At 35.7% G+C, this 22,126-nt stretch overlaps 1 protein-coding gene across 1 annotated transcript in view; it reads left to right on the top strand.

Moving 5' to 3' along the window:
* Positions 1 to 22,126, top strand: part of CNTLN (centlein) — a 197,981-nt gene that overhangs the window by 3,652 nt on the left and 172,203 nt on the right. Inside the window, exon 2 of the mRNA XM_065656536.1 lies at positions 13,613 to 13,701. Coding sequence (XP_065512608.1) covers positions 13,613 to 13,701 — 89 coding nt within the window. The remainder of the gene's footprint in view (positions 1 to 13,612; positions 13,702 to 22,126) is intronic.

Consider the following 22,126-nt stretch of genomic DNA (forward strand, 5'->3'; position numbering starts at 1 on the left):
AATACTGCTAAAAAACATTGTGGGAGCTTGAATCATAATAAAGGAGATCTTGGAGATCAAAATTTTTTAGAATAAAGATTCTTGATTCTACAAAATAAATCTAGAGCATGTTTGCCTCTGTATTATGCTGTTTTGGTGTCTGTAGTAGAGCATCGTATAATTATTTTGATAATCACTTAATAAACAACTTAATTTCAGTGCTCCTCGTCTCCTGATTTTACTTGAGAATTAGTTAAATAGCTGAGTAATTTTCCTGAAAACAACTGCAAAGGTAGCATGGAGTCTTATTTTTCAATTTATTGTTTGCTTTGAGACCTTGTTTCCCTTTCTGTGACTGGCTTGACATTGTTGGGGGGCAGTGGAAAGGCAAGGGTCCAACAATAGGTTATGACACAGCTGCTCTCTTTCTTTAACTGCTGCATTCTATTTTAGGGTTTTATGCTGCTGCCTACCACCTTAATACCCTTCTGTGGAAAATTTTCAGCAGCTACATTCTTCGTGCCCTCTAGAGTTTTGAGCTCTTTTTGGTGTTTGAAAGATTTTACCCCCATGTATTTTACCCCCATCTTGTTTTCTCCTGTGATTCTGTGTTTTCTGGGGCCAGCTGGAGGTGTTGTTTTTGCAAGCATAGTTGCTCTTGATAAAGTAAATCAGAGTAGTTAGTTTCTCTTTTTTTTGTAAGGGAAATTATTTGCTCTATCTCTGGAAACTCATTCTGTTGAGTGGCGTTTCTGGACCAAGAGTTCATGTGCTTTCTGTTTAATCTTCTGTATTTCTTTAAAACACCTGGTGACTATATTTTAATAATTGATTTATAGTATACTCTGTGGTTAGTTTCTTGTGGTCTTTTTTTGCCCAAAGATATTTCATTTGCTGCAAAATAACATGCATTTCTAAAGCAAAAGATCTGTATTTGGTGTTCTAGCTCTCAGTCTCTTAACTGCTGAAGTACAGACACTTCCATGCTTCCTGTTCTGTAACTAAAAAGATAGGAAGTGTTCTTTGAAGTATCCCATGGTGGGAAATGTCATCAAATCCTTGCTTTGAACAAACCATGTGATACGAGACAGGGTTTACACATCCAGTTGAGTGTCTTACGTTGCTGGAAATAGGAAGAGGTAGAAGAAGCAAGCACATGTCCTTGTGTTTTTACTTATGCCATTGGTGATAGTTACAAAAGGACTTTGGTTTGATCAGCTTCATTTCATATTTGCCAGCCTAGGATCTCTTTATTTATTTGCTGAAAGTGCTGTTTTGGGTTCAAACAAGTGTCTTAACAATATAGCCACTATTAGTTTAAAAAAAACCCCAGTCTTGATTGTATTCTTTGCAGCTTTGATTTCAAAGGTGGCGTGGTATCTCTCACTGTTAAAATAAGGTGGATTTTCCTAATTGAGACTTCCTTTCTAACTTTGTAGTTCTGCAAAAACTAAGAGTACCCTGTCGTCTTTCTTTGGTTGCATATACTGTTTTTAGGGAGCTCTTGTTAGCATTGTTTTCTCTAGCTTATGCTTTTCTTGTCAATGGTGGCAATAATACCTGCTCCTTTGCCGTGTTAGGAATTTATAGGTGTATATAGCTGTGACTAAGTAACAGGTCTCTCAAGAGTTCACCATTGCATGGGACTGCACAATTTATACATCTGACTCAGAAGGTGCAGTCTGTTGGCTGCCAGTGGTCTGCAGACCATAGTGTTTAGTCAAAGAAACAATACTGCTGCTTATGTTTTTCAATTTACATGTGTAGTTTATAGACTGAAAACCAGAAAATTCTCCATTAGTCAGAAAGTTAGGAGCTTATCAGTAATCTGTCTGCAAGTATTCTGCTGCAGCAGATTTGCTGGTAGAATTCCCGCAGTTTCCGTCAAAAGGTGATAAATGGGAAGAAAGATGCTCCTGTAGTTGCTGTCACTGTTGCTTCTCTTTGTTGTTAGGGATTGGAGAAAAGTCTGTAAGAATGGGCTGTGTGTATCCATAAGCATTTTTGGGTAGAAGAGGAACAAGGAAGTTGGGCTATTACTTTATGGGAAGTAGAAAGACAAGGGCTTCAGCTGCTGCTGGCTTTGTTTCGTGTTTTATGTTTCCTGCTTACTGTGAAAAGCTGTGTGTAGATCTTTTCTGGTCTTCATGTTTTATTTTATGCTGTGGTAGCAGAAAAATAACAGTCTTTTGTGGGCAGCTGGACTGTCTAGTTTTGATGACTTTGTGGGTCAGGAAGGGATGTTAAATATTCCGCTTGCTATCACTAGCATTGATAACAGATAGGATTGCTATAACAATTTCTTCTTATGAAAAGTATTTCGTTAGCTGGGAAAAGAGATGCCTTCTTTCATTCTGGCCACCCATTGAAAATCTGATGTAGCCATTATAACATTGATTTATCAATAGTTTTAAAACTCTCCCACTGTATTTACGAGTAAATATGAAAAATATATTAAATAACAAAACTTTACATTGTTTCATGATACATGAATAGCTATTTGAGATGCATGTTGATTGTACATATTAGAAATGTTTTTAAATCAATAGCTGAGAGTTGAAACAAATATTAAATTTAAAAAGTGATAGTTCTTCCTTAGCAATGTGTTTTTATGTTGACTTGGTTCTTCTGAATTTGTGACCAAAATTTAAATGGTTGTGAACTACTAGTATGACAATTTGAGTGCATTAGTATTTCTTCTGGATGAATTGTTGATATCCATGTTGTTCTTTCAAAGTGGGGCAAAGTGTTTAATGCTCCCATTCATTAAATACTAATTTCTTTTATTAGTGATTAAGCCAAGACCACATATTTATTGGTGCCAAGGGATGCCAGCTGTTTAGTGCTTTGGGTGTTTTTTGTTTGTTTTTTTTTGTTTTGTTTTGTTTTTTTATACTCTTGTATTTTGCCATAAGGAGTCTAAATCACATGAGTCTGATTAGTACAGGTGTTGTTAGTAAAGGCCTTACTCTTTATGTGTTATAGACAGAAGTAGTGTTGTTGAATAGCTGTTTATTTTAGTCTTTTTTATGTTTGATAAACATCAGCTATCTAGAATGAATTTTTGCATACCTAGTCTTTCCTTCTGAAACGTACAAGTTTGAAATATTTGAGTAAAACTGAAGATGAACTGAGAGTGAGATTTAAATTAAAAAAAAGGTTTTTTGCACTTGCTGAAGTAGTTACCTATTCACAGTACATTCGTGTGTGAATATTTCACATTGCCTCCACCATGTGAGTGGGAATCTGAAATTGGGTGTGCAGATTAGAGCCATAGAATGGTTTGCATTGGAAGAGACCTTTAAAGATCATCTAGTCTACCCCCCCCTGCCATATGCAGGGTCATCTTTGTGCCTTCTGTTCTCCAGGCTGAACAACCCCAACTCTTTCAGCCTTTCTTTGCAGGAGAGGTTCCAGGTCTGATAATTTTTGTGGCCCTTCTCTGGACCTGCACAGACAGAGCTGTGGCTGTGTGGTGCTGGAGTCCCCACAGCTGGATGCAGTACTCCAGGTGGGGTCTCAGGAGAGCAGAGCAGCGAGAGAGAATCATCTCCCTCAGTCTGCAGGCCATGCTTCTTTTTATGCAGCCCAGGATACAGTTGGCTTTCTGGGCTGCAAGTGTGTGTTGCTGGCCCGTCTCCAGTTGTTCATCCACCTGTATACCCAAGTCCTTCTCCTCACGGTTCCTATCAATCAATCAGTCCCACAGTCTGTACCGATATTTGGGATTCCCCTGATCCAAGTACTGGACCTTGCACTTGGCTTCGTTGAACTTCATGAGGTTCACATGGGCCCACTCTTCAAGCCTGTCAATGTCCGTCTGAATGGCATCCCTTCCTTCTGGTGTGAAGACTGCAGCACTCAGCTTAGTGTCATCTGCAAACTTGCTGAGGGTGTATTCACTCAGTCCCACTGTATGTAATTTATGAAGGTATTAATCCGTATTGGTCCCAGTATGGACCTTGTTACTGGTTTCCATTTGGATGTTGAGCTTTTAATTGTGTCTTTCTGGATGGGGCCGTCCAGCCAATTCTTTATGCATCCAACAGTCCACCCATTAAAGCCATATCTCTCCAAGGAAGTGGCAAGAATGTTGGGGACTGTATCAAAGGCTTTACAGAAGTCTGGGTAGATGACATCTGTAGCTCTTCAGTTGTCCACTGATGCAGTCACTCCACTGTAGAAGGCCATTATGTCAGTCATGCACCATTTGCTCTTGATGAAGCCATGTCGTCTGTCTCTAATCACTTCCTTGTCATCCATATGCCTTGACATAGCTTCCGGGGGGGTATGTTCCATGGGCATTGTAGAGATGCTGACTGGTCAGTAGTTCTCAGGGTCCTATCTCTTACCTTTTTAAAAAAAGGTGTGATATCCCCTTTCCTCTAGTCACTGGGGACTTTGCGTCACTGCCATAAGAGAGGCATGAGTGGAAAGGATCCTTTTATGGGAACGATGGAACATCGTTGTTTCTCAGTAAAGACAGTTGTGTTTTACATGCTTGTAATTTTTCCAGCTGCACTGAGGATGCCTCTGGAACATGCTGAGATTTCTACATTTACCACATAGTTACAGATTCAGCCCAGAGGAGAATGGCTGAAGCAGGTCTGGTTTTTCTATCAATTGTATTTTGGTTCAGGAGGAGGTATGCTGTTCTTAGGGAACAACTTCACATAATCATGTTCTTTGTAGTTACTAAGTGTGCACTGTTTCAACTATTTCAGGTACTGTTTAGTTCATGTTGCAGAGGATATGCAAATATTCTCTTATTTATCTGGAATTTCACAGGATTTGAGAAGTACTACAAAGTCATTTCAGGCAGAGTTGATGTGATGGACCCAAATTATACTTGATTAGTCATGGTAATTCAAAGTGAATATACCCAAATGTATGTCTGTGGTTATATTGTCTGTAAAATAAAACTACTTGTGCATTCCTGTATGTTCAAATGCATTGAAAATCACAAATGCATTATGATTGCTTTAATCCAGAACATTATATTTAAATAAAAACTAACTCTGAGGCCTATGCTGGAACTTTTAGGTTTTTCTGTGCTCTCAAATAAGTGATTGAAGTTTTGAAATAACTCTTAGAATTGTAGCGCTTCCAGAAAGCAGTTCTGTGACTTAGAAGATTCATGTCCTGTTCTATTCTGTGCATCTTCCATCCAAATTACTTCAATGACTACAGTTAGTTTTAATTTAAGTAGTGTAGATATTTGTAGCTCGAAATGAAAAGTCACAGATGATTTATCCTGTCCTTGATCTATAAAGGGATTAAAGTAAACCCCTACCTCTGGAACTGAACCCTTTGCTTTCTACTGTCCTTTCCTCTTTGAAAACATCAGCCAAGTGTTAAGTTTTTCCATGCTGAGTACTCGGCGTGGAGCAATTGTCAGTGTAATGGCTGTACCAGTGACTGAAGGCATGCTGAGCATCCCGACTCTGCCTTCACCAAAGAGCAAAGGAGGTAATTTACTTTTAGCTGTTCAGTGAGGGTGGGATTGTGTGTCGTGTTCCATGTCTATCTGGTAACTTCTCTCTGCCATTTAACAGGTTTTTATTTCTCTCCTGTCCTGTGATAGTACTGATCTTACTTTTGTGATGTTAATTCATTGACTGTGTCCTGATGGGCCAGGAAATATCTTGTATTTCTTGTCCATTGATGCCATAATGAGTCAGTTATTTATGTGAATTAAGAACATGTAGTAAAATTATTCAGTTAAGTGCATTGCTGTCTTTTTGTCACACTGAAGGACTAATCTGAGAGTCAGTTTACGAAATCATATGTAATGACAGCATCTTTTAGTGTAAGTTGTGTAATATTTTTGCTACGTCAACATTGTAATATAACATTGTATTATTATTTTTATGGTGCCTTTATGCTTTCAACAGAGTTCTGAGTAAGGATGCAATCTCTTGGAGGGGTATGTGTGTATGTTTATACACACACTTCTATTCTACAAATGTGTGTATGTAAAGCAGTGTGCTGTCTTTGCATTTTTGATTCAAAGGTATTTTTGTGGTCAAAGCTACCAGCAGAGACAAGATACCAGGGAATTATTTAAATGGAAAATTGTGGCTGGAAGATACATTAAACTATTTTTCAGGTATAATAAAATTACATGTTGGTTGCATTCCCCTTATACTGCAACATTAAGGAACTGGGAAAGAAGGAGGGAAGATGCACTTGTTTGCTGATGGCATCTATTTTGAAGCTGTCAATCTGGTCAGGGTGCATACAGTCTTATTACAAATCTCTACCAAGCAATTAGATGTAACAGTGCATACTGTATGTGAGTGACTTTCGTGAACTTGAAAATAATCTAATGTTATCTTTAGACCCTTGTGCATAAAAAAGCAAAAAGTTTTCTCGTGAGGTGATGATCAGTCTTATCTTCTAGTGACTTTTTAGGTTGTCAAAGTATAATGCCTCAAAGGCTCTGTAAAGTGTAAGTATTCTGTACTGTAACCACTCAGCAGGACTGGAGGGGTTGTAAAGGGAATACCTCTTATTTAGGAATATAATCTGTGACTGGAAATCACAAATAAACACTGGCACAGCAGAATCACGCACTTGAGCCCTTTAGTCAGAAGTATCCTAGATGTTAGGGGAGTCCAAAAAGATTCATATTAACAATTTTCTTGCAGATATTTTAATGCTTATACCAGCCATGTTATTTTATGTCGTGTGGGGTTTTTTTCTCAATTTCATATAGTATTTTGCATTTCCATGTGAATTCTTCCAGCCTGACAGTCATGTGTATTTCATTTTGTGTTGAAATATTCTTTGTAATACAAAAAGTTGTCAGTATCTGATTATTATAGTGTTCTTATTAAAAATTAACAGTAAACCAATAGCTCCCTCTGTCCTCCCAGCTGTTTCATTTTCTCTTTTGGGGGTATCTACTGATTAAAAACCTAAAATGAGAGTTTGTTCTGTGCTTTTCTAGCAGGTTTTGTGGGGTTTTTTTGGGTTTGTTTTTTTTTTTTTTTTTTGGTTGGTGTTTTGGTGTTTGTTTTTTGTCCCCCCACCCCACCCTGTTCTTGTCATGTTCTCTTCCAGATTTCAGAAGATGGTATCTTCCTAATTAGTAAATAATAATTTGTAATGCTGTAAAAATTTATGGCATGATATGAACACTGCTAATAGTTGACATGCTTTGAAATAAATACCGTGAAACTTCAAGGAGTAATGATTTCAAGCTGTAGGTAACTAATATGCTTGACGTATGAATTTATGCTAAAGGAGGTTCTCAGTTTATCCTTGTTCTCACCACAGTGCATGATAGACAGGTAAACAAAAATTAAACCTACTTGTAAATTTAATACCCAAACTGTCATGAATGTATAGTTCCCGTGAGCAGAAAGAGAGAGATACTGCTTATGTTTTTTGGCACTCCTCTCACTGCTAATTTAAAAGCTTTTCCTATAGCAGGTTCAGTATTATTACTTTAAAAGAATGCCAGTTAGTTCTCTGCAGTGTGAAAGTACTCAAAACTTTTTATGGTTAGGTCACTTTTAAGCTTCCCTTAGACAAATAACCATATGCAATATTGATTCAGTTTTATGTACTTTTGATATCAAATGTCCAGAACAGTATTTATGCTTGGATTTATCTTTGAAAAGGAAAGTAAGTTGTTTTAATTTAAATAAGAATATTTGTCTTTTCCTGTTAATAAGCCAGAGATATTCTGTATTTTTTGACTTACATTAATTTTTAATAAGTTCATGAATTCACTCACAAGCAAATACTTCTGCTGTAGCTAGTCATGCCATATAACCTATGTCAGTGGCACATCTCATGTTTGTCCCTGTTTCTGAGCTTGCTGCTGTTAAAAATGAGTAAGAAAAATCCAGTTTGCTTTGCAAAGAACACAAGGCTGAAGTTACTCTTCATTTCTGTATGTCTTTCAGTATGATGATGAACTACAATTATTTTCACTGTAGGCTGAGGGAAACTCCCACTTTTCAAGGGATGTGCAGAACGCTCTGTTTTTTCTTGCATAATTCTCTAGTGTGTGTGCAAACTTCATCGTAGGATGAGTGTCTTTAACTGACATCAGATGAGTTGTGAATAATCATCGTTTTAATGAGTAATTTTCACTAACTTTCAAATGACATCTGTATACTGCCTTGTGTATGTCAGTTCTCAGCTGTTCAAGGTACACTCTTGCTGACCTCTTGAGCTGTTGACATACACTGGAGTAGGCTGAATGTTTGTTGGGTATGCTGAAGATTGATACATCCCAGGCCTTGACAGCTGTAGTGTTTTTCTGTGCCAACTTCAGGCAGTCTAAGCAGCCCTTTTTTGGAAGAAATTGGCTCCCAGGGCCATTCAGGGAACAGCCTTACCAAGTCCATTAATTGTGCCAAGAGCTCCAAAAGGCTGTTTAAACTTCTTTTCATCTTAGAACTGTAATAATTTCTGGCTAATACTCATTCTGCTATAGAAAATGCTTAATTACTTATAGATTTAAATGAAACAGTTTTAGCTATTAAAATGTTTGGCATATTAAAGAGAAGTCACATTTTATGATAACTTACCATTCATTCACTAATGTTTGACTAATGTTGTCATAATGAGAAATTTTGTACATTACTGCGTAAACTGTTATTTAATAAAGTCCACAGATTTTTAACTGCAGATGATGTTCTGTGGTGTGTGTGGTTTTGGTTTTTTTTTTTTTTTATACTGATAACTTGTATTTGAAGATGCGGTTAAATAATTTGTGTCCTTTTTCTTTTGGCAGAAAGGCCACTTAGGCAGGACTGAGTTTTGTGTGCATTTACAGAAATACAAATATGCAGTGAAAGGCATTTGTTGATTTAGGTTAGAATACCTGTTGATATAATCACTACATTGCTGTGTGTGCTCATTCGTAGGTTCCAGTAGTAACTTTAAATACCAGTTCCTACCACCATTAAAAAAAAAAAAAAAAAGAAGAAACAAAAAGAAACCGGCATTTATTGAAATGGCATTGTTTTGCAGTTCTGGAAATTCCAGTGATTTTTCACTTATTTCCAGATGACTTGGGAAGGTGTGTGTTTGTGTTTCATGCCTTTTTTTTTTTGGTAATGGACACTACTTAGCCTGTTCTGTTAAGCTATTTCTTTGAAGTTTTTGTGCACACAATTCACATTCGATATTCCTTACTGAAAGGTTTTGTTTTTAGGTTAGGATGGCTTTTTCATTCCTACTTCATCTACCATTCTTCCAGCACAGATAGAAAATGTTGCAGGACTTAGTTAGGAATGGCAATTTCACTGACATGAGTACAACTTGGAGTTGATTTTACTCTTCCCTGGACAACTTTGAAAGCAATCTGTGCAATAGTTATAGGTGCTTTGTGGTTAATCTGAACTGCTTATTCAATTAAAAGATTATTTGTACCTGAGTGTCTTTGTTCTCATTAGAACGACAAGGTTCATTGCAACCTCATATTTTATATGTATCAAAAGGTCAATTGGCTCGGCAAATTTTAGGTAGAAACTAGGTTGCCAGAGGCTCAATATGTGGTGGATATTCGGTAAAAATCACGGGGAGGGATGGGAACACTTCACTCTCGTTGGATTGTATGTATATGTTTATTTTGTATATATTTGTTCATTAGGAACAATTCCGTATATGTGATTGTAGTTTCCCCCTTTTGTTGTTTCTTGTAGTGGAGCAATGCTGTGCTTGAAAGTTTGTGTCTGAACGTTGCACACTATTCTGTCGTCTTGTGATGCCTTGTGCTGTTCCCCAGCTGGGACCTGAGGTGCAGAGGAACCTGCAGGGCAGGACAACAGGGCAGCGCCACTGCTTGTAGCAAGACTCGTGATATCCATAGCGCTTCTTGGAGTCATGCGGAAACCCAAGTGTCTCAGCTCTTCCAATAAATAAATAGGTAGAAAACCCAACAGCTACTTCTGTGGTCTTGTATACAGGACAGTAAAGGGAAAAGCTAAGGAAGCCTGATGGTAAGCAAATCCAAATCTTTGAACAGGCAAACAAAACTGAACTGAACAAAGCCTGTAAGTGCATAAATCAGCATCAGAAATTTTGATTGTTTGACTCAAGATTTTTTGAGCGTTTGGAGATGGCATACTGCTGGCACTTTGTTATATTTGGGCTTTCTCTGTGCTGTGGTGACTTCATGGCCCTTAGACTAACTTGTTAGTGGTTTTAAATAGTTTAGTGTAAAAATACACAGTGTATTCTGTATTAGAGATGTAATAGTACTTAAATATTTTTTATGACTTCAGTTCTCCTCTCCATCTTGCTGATTAACTGAGAGCTTTGAATTAAAATTATTTTAAAATTAGAGTTAGACATAGTGTATTAGATATAGGGGTTTATTCCTCCACTATTGTTCAAAGATTTACTTATACTCAAAGTGGTTTGATTTAGAGCGTAAGAACTGCTGACTTACTGTCCTTCTAAATGACTGAAAAGAAATCATATTTCCATTGCTTTTATTTAGTGAGTTTTTGTCTGGCTTTGTGTTTTTTCTTTGCTGGGCTCCCATCTAAACACAAGATATTTTTAGATGCTAAAAATACTCAGAATCCATGTTCTGTATAGCTCCCAATACTTTTGGGAAGCCTGCAGCAGTTTTTCCAAATTTGAAAAACATTTTTAGTTTTCACTCTGTTTCTGCCTGAGAAGCATCAGAAGGTCATGCATGGTTCACAATGTACGTGCACTGTGACTTTTCAGGTGGCATGGTAAGACATTTTCAAGACGTGGTGGCTTTTTTGAGGACACATGAAAAAAAATACACATTTTTTTTTATAGTCTTTCAGATTAGATACATAGAAATCCAGGATATTAATTGTCATAAGGTGACAGAACACAATAAGAGGTCGTACTTTTAAAAAAAACCCACACATGGTGGATAGCCATCTTTTTGGCCTGAACTGTGTAATCTGATTAATATGGTGCTTACTATTTTTCTTTTAACTTAATTTCTAGCTGAAAGTTAACTTATTTTTAGCACTTCTACTGAATAAAGACTTGGATACTGATGCGATGTCATTAGAGTTCTTATTTATATGATGTATGGCTTAGTTTTGATATTATCTTTCTTCAAAAAGTGAATGCGGCCATGCACCATAGTGCACCACAATACAGTTAGTTACAATCTGCTTTCACGCAGCAGGGTTGCTTTCAGTTTTGAAAAAAGGCCTTACACTGCTAGCCCAATTTGTTTAGAGAATAATAGTGTTCCTTTCAGAAGTTTTTAATGAACACTTTGTGCCCCATTTCTTTTTTACCTGAAGTTTTTTGTTAATTGTTTGGTTTTGTTTGGAAAAGCCAGAAATGAAGTATGCCTGTCAACACTTTAAAAGTTATGTACATCCCACAAATGCAATTAGATTTTTATGCAAGACAAACTCTTTCTGCTGTAGTCCAGTTTGCACAAGCTGATAACAGTCTCGAATGATAAGATCTTTGTGGCTAGAGCCTTTGTTTTATTTACTTTCTAATACAATCAGAAAGCTAGTTGGATTTGTTAGTGGTGTGCGTTCTTACAGTCAGTGGGTGAATTTTTCTGGGCTTACAGCAATACCTTGACAAGACATCAAATATCTGTGAAGTTTTCTTCCTTGCTTGGTTGAAGAAGTTGATGTCATTTAAAGATTTTAGGAAATATAAACAAGAAACAACAATAGTTGAAAGAAGTTTTTTTTTTTTTAGAGCAGCAGTCATAAACTCCATCATTTCTCACTTGCTTAGCATTTTTATTACGCTTTTTTCATAATTTCAGCATTGCCTCGCTTCCCTATGCAATTTTAAAATGAAAAATATGTGCATTTCTAAATTTGAAGGCAAGACACATCAGAACTTTTTAATGTTTTAATTAAAAAATCTTGAAGACTTTGCTCATAGATCGTAGACTAAATAGGTACAACCATCTCTCTTATTTTTTCTGTTATCATTGTTAAAGTTTGTTAAATCCGTAATTCAATGTATTTGGCTGTTGTGGTATTATTATTGATAAAATAATTTATTCTCAGTGCACTGATAAATCTCAGAAGGCTGCTAGCTTTAGAGAGATCTTTTGATTTTGTATTGAAGATAGTTGTTGTCTTGTTCTCAATGGAGTGATTGTCATGTGCTGGAACTGATACTGCTTGTAAATAAAGTTCACATCTGCTTCCTAGAAGGCAAAACTGATTGGCAGCAAAAGATGATGAAAAGAGGAAAAGCAATTTCTGCTCCTGAGATTTACTCTAATCATACAGTATGCGGTCCTTACTGGCTCTTTTGAGACCTGTCCAACTTGTAGTTGTGTTGAGCTGTTTTGTGTCTTAGGTGACCACTGCTTTCAGCTGTTTTGAGTCATGGGCACACAGTACTGTGACCAAAGGTGCAACCTGTTCTTACGCATTAAAAATGAGGAATTGGGGAAAGAAGAAATTAAGTGGGAAAGCTATGAAGAAACCAAACAGTGGAGGTGAAGATAAGAACCCAGGTCTTCTGTTTCATTGGATAATTGGGATTAAGATAGACTTGTGCAGAGATTAGATACTGTTTTGGGGTTTATTTAGCTGATTTTAGTGAGGTTCTGGTTAACTAATGAAACCTGCTATATCTTAGTAGATTGTTAGGTTCTGGAAGATTGGGAGGAGGAAGCAGGAAAATGGATAGCTGTGATAGTGTTTGTTTTCGTTTTAGACAATGTATTGTCTTTTTGTGATTTTTATTTATCTTTAACGTTAAAAAACTAGTAAATGGTAGGCTAAGGCTCCTGTGCTTTTTACCTTGTGAGCAGACCTAGCTGCCAGTTTGATGGTTTTGTCTTATTAATTTCTAATTTTGTGTTAGGCTGATTTTAGCAGGTTTGGTCTTACGCTAGTTGCTTTCTTATTGTTCTCATTTATCTCTTTATCTTTTACTGATTTCTGCCCCTTCCCTCCTCTCCCCCCCATCCCCCGTTTTTATATAATTAACACATTATGGTTTTAGTTTTTATTGTAACTACATCAATATTGGCGCTTCCAGTAATACTCCATTGGAATAAATATACATCAGTGCAAAGTAACAACTTACGTCTAGTAGAAAATATAAATTGGAAAATATTTTAGCTGCATCTACTTTTCACAAACTTCAGTATATTTTTAAAGAACATTGTTTTCCTGCTCTCATTTGAGAATTTTTTCAGAAGCTTTTATGTAATGCAGGTTAGCTGAGTGTATGTTAGAAGACTGATTTACTGTCTATTTTGAAATAAAATTTAAGAGCTTCATATGGTAAAACAATGTTGAAGCATGTATTCCAGGTTCAATGTTTATTAATAGAAACTGTGTCCTGCTGCTTGAAGCACAGTAAATGATATAGCAAAAGGCAGCCTTGTTTGAATAATGTCAATTTCTGCTGCCTTACGTCATGTTGCCTACTCTTTTATTGTTGATTGTAGGTCATTGTCTTCCTTCAAAATTCTGTGTGGTTAAAACCTTGTTTATTCAAGAGAACTGTTTGCTGTGTGTTTTTTATTCACAGGGCAGTGAGTGATTTGTAGGGAATGCTTACTAAAATAGAAGGATTTTTGTAATTGTCTTTCGAATATGTACAGTATTACTTTTTCTTCTGAAAAAGGTGTAGCATACATTTAATCTTGTGTTTATCTGTTTTTCCTGTTTCTCAGGCTGATAAAGAATTTGTGTGGTCTTTGTGGAAGCGTCTGCAAGTGTCAAATCCAGATCTTACTCAAGCTGTCAGCATGGTTGTGGAAAGGTGAGTTTAAAGATTCAATGTGATACTAAAACCAAAAACAAACAAAAATCTCTGTGTTATTTTTTTAATTGTGAACTATATGGGATTTTAAAAGTGTATTACAAAAATTCAGTTGTTAAATTTTGTCAGGAGTACCTGGAATATGTAACAAGTTTCCTTTTTTGGTATAAGTTGAAGTATACTTAAAAATATGTTTTCACTGAGTTTGCTGTGCTGCAGTTGAATTTGATTTTTAAATAGTAAATGTACTGAATAGTCTTTGTTTTCAAAGAGTAAGAGGAGGTAAATGGCATTTTCTGGTGTCATAAGTGCCTGGATAACAGTAAACAATTACGTTGGTCTGCATTCTTTAAGAAGTGAAAGGCTAAGATGTGCTAAGAGAAGAGATGACTATGCAGTTTAATTATTGCTCCTCTGAGGATATTAATGATGACTATTTCCTCATGATACTTACGTATTATCATCTGATTGCTGTAAATGTTAATCATCGCAGTATGTGATTGATTGTTTTAGAATGCTAATGTTTACAAATACAGAATTTTTGTAGGCCAAAGATAGAGTGAATGTGAATGGGTTAGTAACATGACTGTCAGAATTCAAACACTAGATTTTCTTATGGTCAAAAGATTTGTCTGTTTTGCCTCTTAGGGTGCCATGAGTTTAAAATGAAAAGGTGGATTTTTTTTAAACAGAAAAATATGAATTTAAACTTTTTAAAATGGCTTGCCAACGTTATTTGGGAATCTCGTCACAGAGTTGAGGGGGCAATAACTCCTTTGCGTTCTCTTTCAGTGCTTTAATCTTTAAAGGCATGTTTGTTTACATATTTTCTTTCTGAATTTGATCAGTAAACTTTCTTCCACTTCTGAAAATGTAACGTTAGGTTCATTATCTGGGAGTTCATTCACTATAGTGTCGTCCCATCTTCTGCATTGCACAAAGCAATTAAAATTTTGTCCAAAAATTCAGTGTGATCAGATAACTAGAGCTAATATTCTAAACCATTCCTGTCCAGGGGAATAAACTGATAATGTAAGCACATGCAGATTTTTTTTAAACAGCTGTTACCTTAGAGTTCACATGTGGTCACCAACAATGGTGTTAAATAAATTCTGACTCTGCATTGGGACACTCACCTGCAGAGAGAAGTGGCTTGGCTGTTAGGACAGTGTACTACTTTCAATTACTTGCATGTTTGGATTTGGGAAGTAATTTTAATATATGAGGAAGACTTAGGAAGTTTACAGTGCGCCTCATTGATGGTGAAATGCAGATTCTTACTGACTTGTTTGATCATCCAATTTGGTCATATTTTCATGAGGACAGTGGTGGTAGTATCAATCGTCCTTCTTGAAACATTAAAAAAATGCAAGAACTGCTTAAAATACGTAAGTATAGTATTTAATGTATGTAAACGTATATGTATATAAGCGCAAGTGTATTGAAAAAGTTAAAAAAGTGTTTTGCTGTAACCACATTTTACATTTATCCTAAAAATAATGGAACAGTTTACCTCATTAACATGAAGTCCAATAAGGTAGAGAGATGTTCAGACTTATATTAATGTTTTTGATTCATGTTGCAAATAAAAAATAATCAGGATATTATTTAAATTGAAGCATAGAGGTGGTAGAAAGCATGCATTTAAACAACGTTGAATACAATAATTTATTTGGAGTTCTTGAATTGTATGCCTGTGTAAGATACAGTCTGTCTTCCTTATTTATCCTCATCTCTAGGAATATTTTTACGCTTGGTAGTTATGCCTTGCTTTAGATTTTTTTCTGCTTTATTTAGAACAGAAATTGATAACTTTATGTGCATTATCCTGACTGATATAATGAACATGGGGCTCTTAGATGCCACCTTGATGCCCACAAGCATGATCATGAGGTGAATATTTTTACAATGATAGGAAATACTTGTGAAACCCTTTTAATGTGGTGTTCAGGCTATCAGAAGACTTGCTAAAGAAATCTGGTTTGTAATAATAGTCTATTATATATGGAGGTAAAGATATATTCTGTATACATGCATTGGACTTTGTGTAAAGGCTGGTGATTGGTACTCTATGTGAAAGTGTGACAACATACTTTATTAAGGTGCCTGTCTAGTTTTTTAAATGTCCTTTCTTCTTTCAGAGTAACAATAATGCTTTAGAACACCTCTTGTGAAGTCAAGGCTATATATCTATAATCATACTTTTCCCATGCTTCTCAGAGTTATGGAATTAAGAAAGAAGAAATTGCTTCCACAGCGTCTTTTTAGGTGTTATCGTTACCCCAGAGAATCCTGGAATAGGTTTGGATAAAACCCATTCACTATATAGGAGTTCTGTTAATCAGTACTTTAAACTTTGGTGTTGCTTTGATTTGACAGATGGAGCAATAGTGTGTATTTTTCTCTTTAATGGATGTAGCTTCATCTCTTTTGTCTGAGACTGCTCTAATTGCTGGTTTGGAAATTACTTCTAGCCCAGCTTTACCTGTGAATCTTCTGTACAACCAGGTTACAGACTCTCCTAACTTTTCCAGCTATAACTTTCCATAATGTTTTCCTAAGCAGCTGCAGTTTTATGACTGTACCTCTTCATACTCTCATCCTTTCTGAAAAGTTTTTGTCTTGTTCCCTGCCTTATTGCAGTAAATATTTTTATGTTGCTACAGTGTCGGTTTATCTCAATTACAATTTGTTGATTAGATTTCCAGGGAATCTGCTACTTCGCACTTCTGCTGTCCAGAAAATTACAGGATAAGTGATTTTTCTGGCTTTGTTAATCTAGGAAAAATATACGGATTTAAAGGATAAAGGGGTGTGATTACCAAGTAGCAGTTATAAGCAAAATGATGCCTGAGGCCTGTCACTTGCCCCATCTCTGCTGTTCACAGCCTAATTTTCTGTATTCTACACAGTGGTATCAAGAGCTGAAAATTAAAAATTTACACTGAAATCAGATTTTTAAAAAAAAAACAGCTTGAGTCTTCTTAGAGACTTTTTTCCTTTCTCATCTGTTAGGAACAACCTTGACCCAGTCCTATCCAAGCTGACGATGTTTTCTGTCTTGCCCTGGGTTACTAGGAGATTTTGAGATGGATAGAAATAGAATGAAATGGATTTAAAATTTTCATTGTTTCTGCTTGGGACTGTGTCGTATGGATACCACCAAATGTTTGCATAGCTTCATTTTCGAGAGTGTTCTTTCCATGCAAAGTTCCCTAACAGGGAAACGTTTAGTGCTCACCAAGCCTTTGTAATATAGAGTACTTGATATCAGAAGCCAGCTACCTAACGGAAGCAGACAGAATCTGAGAAAAGATAGGAATGTGTATCCTAGATCACATATGTAATGAACCAAATAATACTGTCCAGTGTATTTCAGTCTTTAAATTGACAGAAGCAACAGCTAGGCTTTCTTCAGGAGATTACAGTGACAGGAATAAAAATGTGCAAGTGTGAAAGGACAGAATGTTCACTTAAAATCCTGTGCACCACGATCGTGTGATGAAGAGAAAAGAGAAAACATATATTAGAAGAAATTGAGTGGGCAGTACTAGCCATAGAGTCAGGCAATTATATTAGTAGCTTTAATTTATATTTGTAGCATTAGACAATTCCTTATAGTAACTTCTGTTCAAATAAACCACGAAAATGTAAAAGGCATCATTTGAGGGTCATGGGAGGAATTAATAGTAAGCTTCCATTATTTGTCTGCTATTTTGAAGTGCTTTCATGGTCTCAAAATAGAAGTTCGCCTGCCCTAAAATTGTAAAAATGTAGCTGGTACCTTTTTATGTCTGTGTTGTTGATTCCTGTAATTCAGCAATGATATTTTACTTTTCAGCAGTCTTTGCAGTTCTTGCTGGATAACTGTAACTATATTCCCATTTTAATATTCAGATATAAACAAAAAATTATCTTTACTGTGCAAATGAGAAATGCCTTTGGGATATGTAAAAGCCTCCAGGTATTTTCAAACAAGCCATTGTAAAAGTACTACTCATGTTAGTGTACTTTCCAGCTATTTTAAATACTATTGATCTCAGTATTATGTAAAGAGTATGCTATTTCTAGCTCACTGCCTTTTGAAACATTATTTTTTTTTTTTGATGATGAGTTGAAAAAAGTGCTAGGAAGTACCTTTTACAGGTAAATGCATGTGTAAACTTAAATAGAGTTTGGTTTCAGAGGAGAGTATCAAAGGTTCTGAAATATTTTTGTGAACTTTGAGAGCTCTCCTTTAAGCCTTTTCTCTTATAATACAGGAAATCTTGACAGGTCAACTGACTCTAATTTTCCTCTAGGGCTTCTAGCTGACTTCTCTCCTTTCTTGTGGAAGGGAGATGTAGCAGGATCCATTAATGATCAAACTATGGCAGTGATTCTAGATTTGGTAGATGTAAATGGAGATTGTATTGCCCTAGATGATAATCTTGCAGATAGTTACATTTGGCAAGCTTGCCTTACGTAAATGTTTTTCCACACCTGAATTTCAAGTGTGCTGTGTCTTGCAAGTCTTCCCAAAGAGCAAGAATGGATTTATCATTTCAGGCCACTGAGAAACAGTGACAACCTGAATATTAGTGTGAGTGATTGAGAGAGCTTTGCTATTGTTCTTACTGGGAAGTTACATCTGTCTAAAAGTGTACAAACGAACAAAAGCATGGCTGAAGACCAAACGATCAGAAATAACCAAATAATTTTTAGAAAGGTAATCACAGCATCTTACTCTGTGGTTTACTGCATCCTGTGAATAGCAAATTGTGAAAGAAATATTAAACATGTTGACACAGATTCTTCACTGACTGATGATGTGCAGATGTATTAAAAATGACAAGTACTTTTTATGTAAAAGGATAAGTGAATGTGCTTTATGAATGAGGAATATAGATTACTGATGTTAATTGAAAAATAATTCAAAAAACTCTATCTGGCATATTTTGAAGAGATGATAAATAGCTTGCAGAAGCTTTCTTAAACCACTTACCATTTTACTCTTGCACAAATTAACAGGAAACAGAATGACAGGAGACAGAGGAAGTAAACAAGATCGAACACATTTTAAAAGACTATTACCATTTTGTCACTATGAGTTTAAAATAAAGTGGACTCCCTAGTTATTATCACTCAAAGTGGACAGAATAATAGAGCATAACAGTACAACCTTTCTATCTAAGGTCAAATAATTGTGATTTTCTACAGTTGATGAAAGTTTAATATCCTGTTTCATTAAAAATTCTCAGAACATTGAACATAAGTCAACATTCCATGGAGAAGAAGGTATTATGCAGCTTGCATGTGTGCATATCTGCATATCGGAGCACAAAATATTGACATGATAATTGCAGTCAAGCCTGATTGAACAGTTGCCTCTGGGAATTCAGCTGGTGTTGTACCAACTGGATGGCTGCTCAGGACACAGTTTGAAATGCAAGGTGCAAGTTAGCACTTTATTCAGCACAGGCAGGCATCATTTAAAAATCCTTGGGGGAAACCCTGGTGATGTGCAGATGTTAAAGCAGTCTGTTCTGAAGTGCTGGTATTTTGAACACTGTAAGACTTGTGTATTTTAGATGAAAAATGTTTGCAAAATTATTAGGGAAGGATGTCAGTATTTTCTTTACTACTCCAGTGTAAAAATATGTTTAGTATTTTATGTACATTGCTTAAAATAAGAGACCTTAATAAATCATGTAATGAATTAAATCTATGAAGTTAGAGGTGTGAGAAAAATTACATTTCTGTAATGATGCATTTCCATTTTGATACATATCATGGAACATAGAATGGCTAGATAAATAATTTACTAAGGAAATAATTTCATGTCACAATTTTACTTTAATTAGATTTTAAATTATTTTTGTAAAGAAACATAAATAGGCATATGCAATTTTGCTATAGAAAATAACTGCTGTCTTAGAAAAGTGCAAAATATGTGGTATCAATTTAGATTTTTTTTCCTTTATGGTGTGTAAATCTTCTAAAAGTACTGTTTGTAAGTGTGAAAAGAAAAAAATGTGCATCAATTATAATTCATCGTGAAGTATAAGGATCTTCTAGAATCTGAGGTGAAAATAAACTCTATTTAATAAAAACTATTTAGCTCTAATTTTTTATCTTAATAGGTACACAGCAGCACAGTAGTGTTTCTAGTTGGAAGATTAAGGCATAGGCTCTGTGTCTGCTGACCACTGACTGTGCCAGCACAGGGATGTGGCTGTACACAGTGAATTACAATATTAGTGCCATATTTACAGTAAAATTGACAATGTGTACTCTACACCTTCACTTTGCACATGGGTGATTCATCTGCTATTTAGTACTGACATTGAATGTATACACTTCTGTAAGTCTGTCTGTAAAATAGTTGCACATTGGAAGACTGGGAGAGATGATAATCAAATTAAATGCTGCATCACAGAAGCTGATATTTTGTAGCCTTTCTAGTTCTGCATTTCTTTAGATTCAAAGAAATATCTTTCAAAAATAACAATAGAAACAGTTTATTTGTAGTTTTATAGGTATACTGTTAAAATATGGCCTTTGTTCTTTTACCACACAGCACAAAGTTTTCAGTGTAACCAGAACTTTTAAAGCTATTTAAGGCCAAATTTGTAGAGGCATTCAGTTTTTTTTAAAATCCTACTGTTTTGTAAAATTGAAAGGACATATTCCATGAAACCTTTAAACAGCAAATTCAATTTATTAGTTAATTATTTTATTTATTTGACGTAAAAATGACATAATTATATACAACTCTGGATCACTTTTTCTTGACAAATGGTTAATTGCTTGACTGATTAAGACCAGTGGTAGGACACAAGACACTTTTTTCAGACTGCTTTTGCTGCAGATTTAAAGAAGCATGGTGTTTTACAAACTGCGACCATTTTTTTTTTTTTTAATCTTAAGGTTTTTGTCGTGCATATTTTGTTTTCATACCTCATTCATAGTTAAATGTTTCCTCATAGTCTGATGTTTCATTTTTGACAAGCCATAAAAAATGTGCCAAACCTCAAAAACATTATCTTGTCCTGTTGTGTAAAGTATAGCATAACACAGGAAAAAAATCCTAACACAGGAAAAATGTTAAACTTAAGAATATTTCCTCAGTTTTTTCATTTTTGTGGGAAGCTGATACTCTATATTGTAATATTTGTAGCTAAATACATCTGTGTTAAACATTTAAAATAGGGAGTACACATGGGAAAACTGATTGGAGCTTAAAACTTGTACAAATTGACAGCCTCTCTTCACTCCATTTTTCATCCTAAAGAAGTCTGCAAATATTCTTAGCTCACATCATTATTGCTCATCAGTGGTTCTAATTAGCTAAACAGGAGTTTGTCTCAGTCATTGATCATCATCAGCTTCTTGACAGTGCCTGAAGTTTTTTTTCCCCCATATTCCAGTGGACTTTTTTTAATATATTGTAAATACATAACGGCTCAATTAATAAAGTTGGTTGAAGATTTTTCATAATATTTGTTACCTCTCTAAAAAAGAGGAGATTGCTGCAATTCTTGTCAAGTCTCATTTCACGGTGCAGCAGCAGATCCAAATATGATATGTAAGTTCCAGGCAGTCATGCTACCTTGAGTGTCTGTAGGGAAATGTCCTGTAATGAGCACTGGAAGTTGTCCTATGCCCCCAGGAGAAGCTGCTGATAAAGTTCTGTAGGAGGTTTCAGTTTATGCTTTAGGCTTCTGATGGCATCCATTCCATGCTTAAATTCTGATAATTAGGATTTTTTCTTTAGCTGTGGGTGGTAGCCGATGAAACTGGTTTTGGGGGCATTACTATCTGGGTCCTGTGCTATCCTGAGAGTCTGAAAGAAAACCTCAGAAAGCTGAAAAAACTTGAATTTACTTTTCCCACCCATTATGATGCTGATAGATCTGTATTTATAAACTTCATACCTTGACAACTTTGTTCGAAGGACTGTTTGACCAAGCATTGAATAGACAGGGAGAACACTGCATTTAACTAGAAATGCACTTTGAACCATTGTGTAGTGTGTGCCTGTGTCACAGACACATCCTTTGGTTTAATGAAGGTCTGTGTTTTCTCTCCAATTCCTGACTTTATTCTTCAGACCTCTTTCATGCAGCTCTGTCATAAAGTCAGAGGGCTCCATAAATTCTTGACTACCACTAGTACACCCAAATTGGCTCTGTATACTATTTTTTTAGTTCTCCAGAGCAATTTGTTCTTTTGCTTGGTTCTGTGCTGGTTTATTCACTTTCTTCCCATCCTCTCTTTAAAATAATAATAATTAAACCCCTCCAAGTGCGCCCCTCTTCCCCCCCCCCCCCCAAAAAAAAAACCCAAAGCCACAACAAAAAACCCCAACAAGAACAGAAGAACCACCCCAAAAATGGAAAAAACCCCAACACACATTAAAAAAACCCACCAAAAAACCACAAAA

The sequence above is a fragment of the Caloenas nicobarica genome, chromosome Z (assembly GCF_036013445.1).
Source record: "Caloenas nicobarica isolate bCalNic1 chromosome Z, bCalNic1.hap1, whole genome shotgun sequence".
Lineage (NCBI taxonomy): Eukaryota > Metazoa > Chordata > Aves > Columbiformes > Columbidae > Caloenas > Caloenas nicobarica.